The 13451-nt window shown below is 41.5% G+C and overlaps 1 protein-coding gene across 1 annotated transcript; it reads right to left on the bottom strand.

Moving 5' to 3' along the window:
- Positions 1 to 1705: 1705 nt before the first annotated feature.
- LOC129752232 (uncharacterized) lies at positions 1706 to 13000 on the bottom strand. The gene is made up of 4 exons (XM_055748018.1): positions 12829 to 13000; positions 12475 to 12764; positions 4618 to 4908; positions 1706 to 4564 (listed from the first exon to the last, which is right to left on the bottom strand). Exons 1-4 carry the CDS (start codon positions 12839 to 12841, stop codon positions 1706 to 1708), a joined length of 3453 nt encoding a protein of 1150 aa, XP_055603993.1. The 5' UTR covers positions 12842 to 13000.
- Positions 13001 to 13451: the final 451 nt, after the last annotated feature.

Raw genomic sequence — 13451 nt, 5'->3', positions numbered from 1 at the left:
GCGGTCGAAAGAATTGCAATCATCAATCGCTCGCTGATGATATTCGTCTGCGATTCTTCTGTGCAGAATCATCTTCCAAAGCAATCGCTTGATGATTGGATCATAGCATCGCAGACAGGCAACCCAATCGCCTCCTGAATGAACTAAAGAGGTTGGCCGGAAAGTCCGATTGGTTCGCTCACTGAGTGCCATCGTGTGTAATTTTTTCGAATGCGTTCGGGGAATGGGTTACCTCAAAGAGTGAGTGAATCATTTTATGTTCGTCGATTTATTCGCCAATCACCATCCTTGCTTCAGATGATTCTGTGCTGAGATACAGTGTCCACCGCAAATCCTGTTTTCTAAAAGGCATCCTCGAAAGTGCTCCGTCATCGGCTCATTTTTCAATAAAATAATTTACTAAATGTTCTTTTAACAATGCTTTGTATAATGTAAAAAATTTGAATACATTTGTTTGAACAGTAGCTCTAGAAAAAAATCGTGAAAATGGTGTTTTTTTTTTACTCGTTAGACCCTACCCCCTCTTAAGGACATCGTTGTTGATGGCCATCACAAGCTCGTCCATCGAAGCTTCCTCCTGTTCCATCCGCCTCTGGAACCTTACAGCTCTGGCGGCTTCTTCCTCAGTGTCCTCCAACGACAGCGAGTCCACCTTCTCCGTTGGAATCCGGATCGGGGTGTGGGAGAGCTTTAATATGGCCAGACGTCTCTCAAGGCGCATCTTCTAGGCTCCAAAGATCTCCGTCCGACGATCCGATGTGCCGATTCATTGCACCTTCCGTCGTATTTTGTTTATCATCGCGATTTGGAGTCACTACCTTCTTGTAAGTCGATAGTCCGGCTCGTTTTTTGGCTCGATGCTCGGTTGTAGACGATACACCCAGCTTATTTGCGGCATCTCGGAGAGAGAGGTTAGGGTTTTGCTTGAAACTACCGGCAACTCTCTTTGTCGTCTCAGCGGCTTCCGGTTTTCGATTTCCCCTTGATCCAGACTTCCTGGCTGTCGACAAACGTTCCCCAAACACTTTTATTACATTTGTAATGGTTGATTTGGCAACTTTTAGCAATTATGCCAGCTTTGCGTGCGAGTAGCTCGGATTTTCGCGATGCGCGAGCAAAATTTTGATACGCTGTTCTTCTTCCTTGGACGGCATTTTGACAACTGAAGAGTGAATTCTAAAATCAAAATAGGAGCAACATTCTACACACACACACACCTTCAAAATGAGGGATGTTCAGGTTTTTTAAATGCAAAATTGAAAGAAATACGTCAAGTTGATATTGACCAAATTTTGACCGTATCACCCTTTATCCACCTCAAAACCTAAATTTGTCAACTGAATCAGTGAAGTAGACTTCAATTATGCATCTTTTGTTCAAGAATTTCATTTATGAAACAATATTTCAATTTTTAGAATTTGAAAAACCTCGTGGGAAAGGAAGGGTTAAGAATAGTTCGCTCTAAACGATTTGGTAAAAGAACAATTCTTCCATTCACAGTAAGTATTGAGTTGCCTCGTAATTTATATTCTTCGAACAATTGCACAGCAGTTAAAGAAGAGCAAATATCTTTGAAATTTTCCTATTTTACTTTAATAGTTTAATCACCTCAGAATGAAAACTAGTACTAGCTTACTCAAACAATAAACTTTATTTAATCATTCAAAATATTCAAAACATTTAAAACATTCAAAATAAAAATCTTCTAGGAGTCATCATCTCGAATCGAATTTCCACGGCTGTTACAAATTTTGTGAATCGACTTCAAAGTTTCCTCATCTAGAGCTAAAAACAGTGGAAATTTGTAGAAACCCAAATTCAAAAAGACTCCACTGTTTCTATCAGTTCTGAACCAATCGAACGGGAGATTCGATAACAATTTCAACCTTCTTTCGATGGGAGGTTCCGATTTCTTTTCGTCCATCATTTGAACTACCGTACTAGGTTCGGGTTTTGGGACGGATGCTAGGGTGACCAAAACTTTGCCCAGCTCCCGAGGCCGTACGATAGCATTTTTGTAGTTGGCGAAGAATGTATCCGGACAAACGTGGGCAACCAGAGATTTTAATCGTGTTCCCTGTTTGAGACTCTCGGCTTTGCACAGCAGTTGCCTCAAGGGAGTTCGATAGATGCCTTGCTCGTACCGTTCCAAAACGAAGACCTTCTTCATGGTGTTCACGATTTTCGATTCCTTCTGAATAGCTGCAATGTCACTGACTGCCAAACCGTTGATGAGATTCATGATGACAATTGTGGCGAAGAAGATGAACAACACGAGCACGACCATTTGCTCCGGTGCCAGTTTCATGGAGGAAGCATCAATTTCGCCGATGGTCATGACTAAAGTTTTGAGGGATGCTTCCAGCACCGAAGGGAAACTGTTGAAGGAGCTGGAGTCTTCAGCAGAGTTGTTTCCAGCGTTTTCGGATGACTCATTGGACACTGAAGTTTTGTTTGACTGTTGTTTTTCTACTTTCCCGTGACCATTGTAGGATAGATAGAAGCTGTAGATAAAAGCTATCAGAAGCAGGGTGAAATGCAGCAGACTTTTTATAAAATTAATCGAGACTATTTTAAACATATACATGTACGTGGAAGAATTCTTGAACGGTAGCAGTGTAAGCAGTTGCATTGCAAAAATAATGGAAGTTAATGAGGAGAATATAGTGTTGCAACCTCTGATGAGTACTGAGCTCATGAATACAATCAACATCACGTCGAACATGTTTTCCGCTAAATCCATCCAGGAGATATATTTCATACGAAGCATAAAAACTTGCAGGACCTCTCTAAGAATCAGAAAAACGATCCCGACAAAAGAAAGTACACTTAGAATCACAGAGCCACTTTCGTCAACGCAAACTTGTAATGAATATGCGCTAAAGCAAAGCAATGCTAGAAGCATGAAAAAAACGTTGATCAATCGACTCGCGGATAGACGTTTCCATTTAATTAGTATAAAAGTGTGCACTACCGGATGTAGAAGCAGTCGTTTCAGTTCCTCTGTTTCGGCAATTATCATGATTGGTTCGATTTCAGTTGACGAAGCGTTTTTCTGTATTCTGGTTACATTGCTAGCCGTAGCTTCTAGCACCAGCTCCGATATTTTGGCACACCCTTTAAGACGTTTTTCTTTGATCCAATTTAGCAATGCATTTGTGCGATTCATAATATGTTGCCATCTGTTGGCGTTATCATCATAGCTTAAAGCCATTATTTCATCAACTGTTTTTTGCAATGTGTTTCGTGCATCGTCGGATAACATTTTCTTCGGTTTTTGAAACCCTTTGTTGATTCGGAAGCCATGGAAATCGAAAACAACCTCAGTTCTATCGACACTTTTTTCTCGGTCCAACGAAAGGCACTGATCAAAATACTTCTTCCAGAATTCATACCCTCCCAAGTGTAGCGGAGTTTGTCCAAGCTCATTTCTCATCCCAAGATAGGCATTCTTTTGATGCAGAAGTTTAAGGGCTATTTCCGTGTAGCCATACTTAACTGCGACATGAAGGGCAGTGTTGCCAAACTTATCGCTGCGAGTTATGTAGATCTTCTGACCTTTCTCGATCAGTGCCTCAACACATTTGAGCAACTTATCATGTTCCTCTGGTCTGTGACGTATATTCTGGGCTTTGGTAATTGTTGTCACCAGTATGGGATCATCATTTATCAACTCACGATCTTTAATTTTCTTCAAAAGAAGATTAACCATCCCTATATTTCCATTATCACACGCCTTTCGCAACAGACCTTTGAACTCTTTTCGATAGTACAATTCCTTGGAAGCACTTAAATTCTCTTCTACTACCAGTTCTGAATGCCCCCTGGAAATTCTGAATATTTTATCTTCAGTGTGTTCGATGATCTTTTTAACCATTTCTCCTAAATCTTGCGACACGGCACTGTGGAGTAGCAAACTTATCACGCCTCGGATGGTTTCCTCCTTGTTCATCTCGAGTTTGGCTAAATTCTTATCGAACATTTCCAATTGTTTGAATCGGAGATAAATTTCCAACAGCTCTATAGACACTCTAGCATTGTCCTTTTCTTCCTCGGGGTAAAATGTTACCATTCTAACGGTTTTCTCCGATTGTTTCGAACGATCTTCCCTGGACATCTTCTTAAACTGCACAGACGCAAGTGGACCATCATGTAACTGAATACACCTGCTTCGAAATTCGTTTGCCTCTTCAGCATCCACAGCCAACAAAAGATCGTACGGTAGCACCAGTCGAGTGTCGCATATGTTAAAGTCAGCTTTCTTCTGCAGAAGCTTCTCAATGTAATGTTCTAGGGTGTGCAAATTCCAAGAGTTTGCTCTTATTAAACTTTGCTTATCGTCTTGATTTTTCAACTTTCTAGCTTTCTGCATCTGCTGTTGGGTTTTAAATTTCTGATCAAATAAGGCTTTGTACTTTTCACAGAGGTAGAATAGTGGCGTTTTGGATAGTTTATCTCGAACGTTTACAACGAGATGATCTTGCTCGAGAAGGAAATCAAGCAACGCTGTGTTGTTCTGTTCGACTGCATAATGTAGCGGTGCTTTGAGGTCCGGCAAAATTCTCTGTGAATTTAAAACAAAAATATACTTAAATTATTAAGTTACTAATATTTTACCTTGAAATTTTCCGTCACCTCATTCACAGCATCATTAAATTGATTGAAAAAAATCTTCAGCAGATGCAGCTGCTCGTTGCTTTTGACCAGCATATTTCCCAATAATGGCTGCAGCTTGGAGTTGATGAGGAAGCTTTTCGTTTTTGGGATCGTTCCCACGGCATCCCAGTTTTCCAGCTCGTTGATGAGTGCTCGCAATTGTTCGATTTTGTTGTCACTCAGTAAGTTAGCCAAGTTTTCCTCGCAGTTACCTTCCTCGATGTACCGAGTCATCAGGTTGATGGTTGCGGTCTGGAAAGAATTAGACACATGTATTGAAACCGTAAGTCTAATCACTCTGATAACAAAAACAACTTCATTTTCAACCCAAAATCATACAAAAATTATAGTAACCTATTCTTATATTTTTTGACGTATAATAACAACTTACAGTAAAAGCACCTGTATCCGTGGTCCAAACAGCCAGACCCAAATTCCGTCCCAAGCAACTGCATCCGTGTTCCATTATACCAGTTTCATCTCACATTTTTTTGGAACTGGTATAAGGATTGCTCCAAAATGGATGAAAATTGGATCCAATTTAACGTTTCAAACCGCATGACAGTTATTGGAACACGAGTGGAGTTGCCCGTTTTTCCATTGGATCTTATTTCGTTGGTTCAACTCTTGCATAATTTAAACCCAAGAATAGACCACAGATACAGATGCTTTAATACTATACTGTCCCAAAGCCTCTGTACACTGTTCAGCTTCCGCTTGTTCCACTGGATGTTAAGGCCATATTTCCAAGCCGCTCCTCCATATCGAAGTACCTATCTCGAAATTACTCTAAGCTGACCAATTCGGATCCCCGAGTTGTTCACCATCATCCTCGTAAGCAGTGATGTCAACCTTCTAGATTATGTCTGATCTTCCAGACTTTTTGGACTTCTGCCAGACATTTTTTCAGGTTTTCAGACTTCAAGACTTTTGTTATTTCTTCCGGACTATTCTAGACTTTTGGGTTAGGAAATAAATAGTTCTAAGAAACTATGAAATTTCAAAATGATGAAGGTGTAATATGGCAGGAAATGATTAAAAATAATGAATTATGAATTCAAGCTTTCAAGCTATTGATAATGGCAAATGCTTAAAAGATGCGAAGATGTTTGTTTAATTGAGAGTCAAGTAGTGACAGATAAAAACATAAGATTAGTAGTGGCTATCTGCAATATTGAGATAGGCACCACCTTCAACAAAAGTTAGCTATCCAGACATTTCCAAACATTTTTTTCGAAATCTTCCAGACTTTAAAAAAAAACAGTTGACAACCCTGCTCGTAAGTGCGGCCGTTGCTGTTGACACCTTCTTGCACACACAGTGAACGTAGTTTTTTAAGCTGAGCCGGTTGTCAATCATCACACCCAAATATTTAAGCTCACGCTTTGATTCGATAGTGCATGATCCAACTGTAATCCTGCCTGTTTGTGGTGAAATCTATTCGTTTTTGTTGTGAGCCAACTGCAAACTCTTGGAGTGCATCTAGCTCTCCACCGCTTCTACAGCCTCTGAAACTATTAGCTGGATGATTTTTGTTGAGTAACTAAATGGCTTCCTTGTGGCACTTCGGAAGAGCTGAGAAACTGTCTCGAGAAGGATTCTCCAGTATGAACGGACAACTTTCATTCCGTGAGTAACTCCGAAACCACTTCTGTAAAGATCCACAGAAGCCCAAGCGACCTAGCTTTGCAAGAGCAATCTCGTGGTTCACTTTATGAAATGCAGCAGACAAATCTGTATAAAAAGCATAGGTTAGGGTCTTCATGGCATAGCTTTCTTGTACAAAAGATGTGAACGTCAGTAAATTTGTGGTTGTTGATCGTTTAGGCATGAAACCGTGCTGATCGTTTGAAAAGTGGTGCTTGCAGAATGAAAAAATGGGATCCAGCACAAATAGCTCAAACAGTTTTGCAATAGCACACAGAGCTGAGATACCACGGTAATTGTTAATATCTTTCTTATCTCCATTTTTGTAAACAGGCGTATATGTTTCCATTCCACAAAGTGGGGAAGATAGCGCCGTCCAGTGATGCTTGAGAAATATGCCGGATAGGTGTTAGCAAATGAGGCATAAACCGTTTCGAAAAAGTAGCTGGTACTCCATCCGGGCCCTTAGTAGTAAAGTTTTTAAGTTTGGTGGTTGCTTTAAAGATAGCTGCATCGTCGACAAGAATACCATTTATTGAAGAGCTTAGAGGTGCGACATTACTCACAGTCAGTTGTTCTGCAGAAATGGACCCGCTTGTGAAAATGCTCGAAAATTTCTCAGCGAACAGATTACAGATTCCGGGGTCAGTGTTAGCAATATCGCCGTCCAGGTACATGTGGGACGGAAGTCAGGATTCTTTTTGCTGGCTTTTGACATACTTCCAGAACGACTTCGGACTGCTCTCGAAATTTCGTTGTAACCGGTTCAGATATCCTACGTTGCAACGTTTGCTGGCTTTCTTATAAGCAGAGTTCAGTTTGCGGTATTCATCTTTCGTGTTGGGACACTTGTGCTTATTTTAGTTTCGGAGAGCGCACTTTTTAGCAGTTTTCTGTCGCCGTAGTTCTCTAGTAACCCAGGGAGTTCGTAGATCACCATCAACGCTGAGTTTTGACACATGGCGATCGATAGTGTAGTTAAGAATATTTGAAAATTTTTCGGCAGCTGCTTTAGGATCAGAGAAATCTAGTTCATCTTCCCATTTGATAGAATCCAGAACGAGGGAGATAGCTACAAAGTCGGCATTCTTGAAATCATGATAGAAGGATCTTGTTTTCTCTGTGGGAGCAAATATCCTGGCAGCATCGAGTGAGATTACTAAGGCAGGGTGATGTGGAACAGGCTTAACAAGGGGAGCAGGAGCTAAATCCATTGTTGGATTTCTAAACCCTTCGTTGACAAAGCAAAGGTCGAACAAACGACCGTTTTCGTTTTCGATATTGTTGATTTGACGCAGAGTCGCTGTACTTGTTGGAGGATGCCGGAAACGAAGAACGTATGGGATCCGGAAACAGAAAGCCACTACGCGAAGTACACCATTTAAAACCGGGCAAGTTGAAATCACCAATAACGAGTATTTCATCTTCGGGGGAGCACATAGAGCTAAATTTGGTGAGGTAGCGCGAGAAAGATTCAGCTAACTCCTGATCTCCGGAGCGATCGGGAGGCACGTATACTACGCACAAGTAAAGTTTCCGGTCACCGAGATCGATGCGGGTCCATAAAAGTTCCAAATCTTCCCAGGAGTTGTCTTCGATTAGCATAGATGGGAGTTCAGATTTCACAGCAAGTAACACTCCACCTCCGGTTGATATTTTGCTGTTTAATGGTCTACGGTCGCATCGGAAGACTGCATAGTCCGGACTGATAATCTGACTGAAAAGCGTGCGGTCTTTCAGCCATGTTTCAGTGAAGGCGATGATGTCATAGCTGGAGCACGATGTAGCAAGCAGCTAATCGACTATACACGAATTTACACCACCCACATTCTGATAGAAGAAACTGATGGAGTCAGACGATTCGGGAGCAAGACGGGAACGACGATCACTGGAAAAACAGAATCTATCACGCGAAGAAGAACGGTCAATGACAGCATGCTTGCCTGAAAGTGCAGGCTGGAGAACCCCTTCGCCACAGACGAACTCAGAACCGGAACGACTGTTGACGTAGGCAGGAAACAGCGCGACTGAGTCGAAGGGCTCAGGGGTCTCCGTAATTCCTGATTCGTTGCGCCCCGGAGCTGGAAACCCAGTAGAAATAGTAGCAGAAGCGTCGTACGGATGATTTTGCGAGATGTATCTGTGGTAAAGCGGAAACTGGGAACGCAAGCAGGATGGTTTGGTCGTAATGGAGTACGTGCCTGGAAAAGTGATCTGCGAACTCAGGGCCAGGACGACTGATGACCCTGGCTGGAAACAGCGCGACTGAGTCGAAGGGCTCCGGGGTCTCCAAAGAGCTCAAATCGATGTTTCCTGGTGTTGAAGCACATGAAGAAACCCAAGAGTGGCCATTGTAGAATCTGGGATGGGTTGAAATTTCATCACACAGGGAAAGTGTTCCAGAAGAATATGAGTACTTGCCTGGAAAAGTAGGCTGGAGGACCTCATTGCCACTATCGAACTCAGGGCTGGGACGGCTGAAGACGCTGGCTGGAAACTGCGCGACTGAGTCGAGGGGCTTTAAGGCCTCTCAAGTGCCAAGATCGTTGCATCGCAGTGGTGAAACCCAAGCATCGCTGGCTTTTCCTCCAATATTTGAAGAATCGTCGCAAAACAATCTGCTGAGGTTTAAGATCTCGTCTTCGTCGTTGGCTAAAATGGAAGCCAAGTGGATCGCATCATCCTCAAAGATGCTGGCAGAGCCTACTTCAGGGCCGCTGGAGCGGTTGTGGATCGACCAGGGCCAAATACGGTCGGGGTAGTAGCTTCCATAGGTTGAAAACATTGAACCGTTGGAGCAGGAGTCAAAGGCTGTCGGTTGTAATTTTTTGGCAGATCAACGAATTCCCGAAAGAGTAACCCAGTAGGCCACGTCATGGGGTTCAATGCAGCATCTTTGTACATAGGATCCAATCCAATTTTGAAACACAAAAATTTACGAGCGGACCCATCAACTCCTTTCGGTAGCAGTCGTTTCATTTCAACCGGTGTAGAAGGATTCAAGCAGCGGAATATTATTTTGTTAACATCATCGTCCGAACACTGCGGCTGAAGCCAGCAAGGTACAACCAGAACTTTGGTGTTGCGGGAGGAGGTACAACGAACGAGACTGATAGATCGCTAAGATCGACAGACTTAGTCTCGGTCATTGTGGAAGACACAAGCGAATGTCCATCATTGCCACGGCGACGTTTAATGTTCGGAGACGGATACGTTCGTGGTGTCCCTTTCAAAGGGGGAAACGAGAAAGCTGTGATCGGAGGATATTGCTTCTGAGTCATGTCATCAACCTTCTTAGACAGAGAGTCGAGCTGTTGAGTAAGCTTGTCAGGCGCGGTTACTTGGATACTTCTTCCTTTGAGCTCGTTACGACACGGGGTGCATATAAAAATGGCCTTACCCTGTGTGAACAACTCTCTATTGAGTCGGATGTTGAATCCACAACACTGCTGGCTGATGTAGGAAAAATTGCCACAAAAACCACAACCGATAGGCTCAAGATCATTAATGATCAACTGATACTCTCCACACTGCTTCTTGTTTTTCGTATTGGCCATTGTGTCTATGCGCCTAAGTTTCGGAAAAAAACTCCAAAATTTCAAAAAGTGCCAAATCAGTGCAAAAAAAACTTTTTTTTTTCGTTGAGTTAATTTTCCCACAGTTCCTCGTCTGTTCAGAAAGTATCTATGCCAGACACGAAATCCAAACAAAACACACGGCAACAGAGTGACACCAAAACGACCAAATTTTCGGCACGGAATACACGAATCGGGCAGGATTCCACTTTTCACGGCGGCACAAGATACTGGGTAACACGTACGACACCAGACGGAACGGAATAATATTTAAAAAAATACGGTAGAACAACGCAAAGAAGCGGAGCTCCGTACCTAAGTACACAAATCAACAATTTTGGCTTACTTGTTCGTTGCTAGCGCCTTTGGTTGGTAGGGCACCTTGGGTTGCCAGTTACACAGTCACTAGTGCAAATAAGACATTAAGCCGGGTTACTGTAGCTAGCCGCAATGTGACCGGATTGTACGCACTCCCAGGCGTAGTCCCAGCATAGTCCTCGTCTGATAACTTCCTTGCAGTCAAACGGGTTGTGGCCTTACTCCATCGTACTGCATCGAAAGCATACAGTTGCGTTCAAAAAAGAATGAAATTGCGTGAAGCTGCGCACCCACTTCCAACTTTGACAAGCTGCCATTTCTCTCTCGGTTGATATATTTTCATGAAAATTTCACACAATTTAGTTCAACTATCCAACTATCGTTCTACAAAATTTGAAGTCTTTACAACGACGGGACACAAAGATACAGCTGTTCCCGTAAAAAAGGAAAATTTGGAATTCCTCCACTAAATTTACTGTCAATTGACAATTTTCATTTTTAGAAATTTTGATTTTTAGAAAGAAAAAACCAAGAACACATGGATTAAGATGTTATCCATACAAACATCCGTCCAAAAAAGAATGAAATCGCCTGCTGGGCGATTATGAACCTCATTTTCTACCCGGCACCTATTTTGATCACGTTCATCGTTTTTGACGAAACTTAGCCAGGTATTAGATCCAACATTTTAACATCTTTGTATCAAATTTCAAGATTTTTCAATGAAAAATGTCAAAAATACAGCAAATTTAAAGGAGGAATTCCAAATTTCCCTTTTTTACGGGAACAGCTGTATCTTTGTTTCCCGTCATTGTAAAGACTTTTGTAGAGCGTTAGTTTAATAGTTGAACTAGATTGTGTGAAATTTCATGAAAAAATATCATCCGAGAGAGAAATGGCAGCTTGTCAAAATTGGAAGTGGGTGCGCAGCTTCAAGCGATTTCATTCTTTTTAGAACGCAACTGTTCCTCTGGTTGCTGGGAGATGGTTATCAATCACTGTAGAGACACAATGAGAACTCCCCCTGGGGCAGTATGAGCACCATTAATCGAGGCACGATGTGCGATTTCTGCCGCAGAATCAAGCAGCGAATTCAACTCGATGGATTCAACTGAATTATAAAGCTACAGCTTGACTAGATTCATCTGAGGATTTGTACAATTGGTAAGATGTCAGAGAGATAATTATAGGACTCTAGTTCGATTCCCGGTCGTGGCGATTTATTTTTTCATTTACCATTCATGGTTGATGCATTTTGCACTAAACGGTGAGTTGTAGGTCCAAAAAACAAAGCAATAATAATATTATGCATTTCTTTTTGTAGAATACAAACAATTAACACACACACACTTACAAATTATGTTAGCTTCTCGTTTGATACTAGCCGTATAATGCAAAGATTAAAATAATCGATCATAAATGGTAAATGCAAAAAAAAAATCGATACGACCAGGAATCGAACTCAAGTCCTCTGATTATCTCTCCGACATCTAACCAATTGGCCAAATCGCCAGATGAAACAACATTATAAGTCAACATGATTAAACGATCATAAATACTTATTTTTCGATGCCCAATTTTTTAAAGTATTTCTGTAGAGAGTTAAAAAAGTTTGCTTACTTTTTTTGCTGAAAATTAATACTACTGTCTAAATTATATTGGTCCTGTTATAGAGAAAACTAAAAAGTAATGTCGCTTCTAAAAACCGTTCGATTTTGGCACATGTGCCAAAATCGGATGTTGCCAAAATCGAATGTTGCCAAAATCGAATGTTGCCAAAAACGAACGGGGTCTGTATATGAATTAAGAAACTGTTCCTCATGAAAATTTATTTAGGAAAAACGTAATTCTGTAGAATTACGGGGTTCGTTATGCCGTTATCTTTCCTAAGCGCTGCCACTTATTTGGTGTATATGTCGAAGTGTTGAAGCTAACTGGAAACGCCACTTTAGATAATAAGATAAAAATCGAGGAACTACAATTAAAGTATAAAATGATTTAAATTGTTAAATCTTCGAGTTCCCATTAATACAAAGTTTTAAAAAGTCAACAAGCTTGTTATAAATCATTGAAATGAAATGAAAAAGAGAAAAATAAAAACATTGTAACTCTACAAGAACCTTTGGGTTATGTCTTATATACGACCTATCCAACTTCATCTAACTTTCTTAACTTTGCGTGATATGATTAAATCTCACACATAAAACTGTTAACCCCGAAGCAATCTATGCACATTCACAACGCACTCTCTTGCCTCTCCCAGGCAACGATCACTCACCTGCAGCATCTTTCTCACGACTTTCGCCTCACCAATGAGCTCTTTCTCTTGCTCATATTGACGTTTCTTGTCCTTCTTCGCTTGTCGATTGTTATCGTTACGCACCGGTATGGTTCCGAGGGGTGGCCTTTCATTGCGTTTGTCGAAAATATTGTCCACCGGTTTTCCATGCTGGAGGTAGTCGTTGTTGTGTTTGGGAATTGGGCTTCCCAAACCTTCGCGGAATAGTCGTTTCAGTTCCTGTTCCATGGCAGTGTCCGGTTTAGGGATTTCCAACAAGGCCCTATCATCTAAAATGATTTGATCTCACTACAGTTATCCGAATTACTTGTACTATATTTCGAAGATACTTACCAGAGGAAGTCATTTTAAAAGTGTGGGATAGAATAACTTCAAATATTTCTAGTGAGTTAAAACCAGTTTTTTCAAGGAATCACATCAATTGGACTAACTTCCATCCGGAACATTCAAACGTCCATAAGAAGACAACGTGTGCCGGTAAAACAAAAATCCCCCCTTACTGCGAGAAGCCATTCGTTCGACTGAATGTGCTCAGCTCTCCACATCGAAATCTCCCCCGTTTGGGGGATTCCCCATGCTGCTTACACGCGTTCAATGTTTGTCCAACTCATCGAGCTCAAGTTGTTTCGCTTAATTGGCGTTCAGATTGTTCGGTGCTTATCAATCTGGTTTCGAAGTGACGAAACTCCTCTTCGACAAACCATCTAAGCATGAAGGGGACCCTTGAAATCGTACTCGCCCGCTTTCGGTTGAGAGATTCTACCGGTTTTCTGGTGAGATAAATTTAACTCCACCGCATTTTTCACTCTCATCTACGCATGCCGGCATAAAATTTATGGCGGTATGTTTGGATATGATTGGTCTGTGAATGCTCGAAATAATCAAAACAAGATGATGAGTCATACCTTTAGTATCATGACCTTCTCAACGAAAGATGACGATCAGTTGTTCCAATT

Source organism: Uranotaenia lowii, chromosome 3 (genome assembly GCF_029784155.1).
Source record: "Uranotaenia lowii strain MFRU-FL chromosome 3, ASM2978415v1, whole genome shotgun sequence".
NCBI lineage: Eukaryota > Metazoa > Arthropoda > Insecta > Diptera > Culicidae > Uranotaenia > Uranotaenia lowii.
The sequence above is the reverse complement of the archived record's forward strand: the minus strand, read 5'-3'. Positions and strand labels throughout refer to the sequence as shown.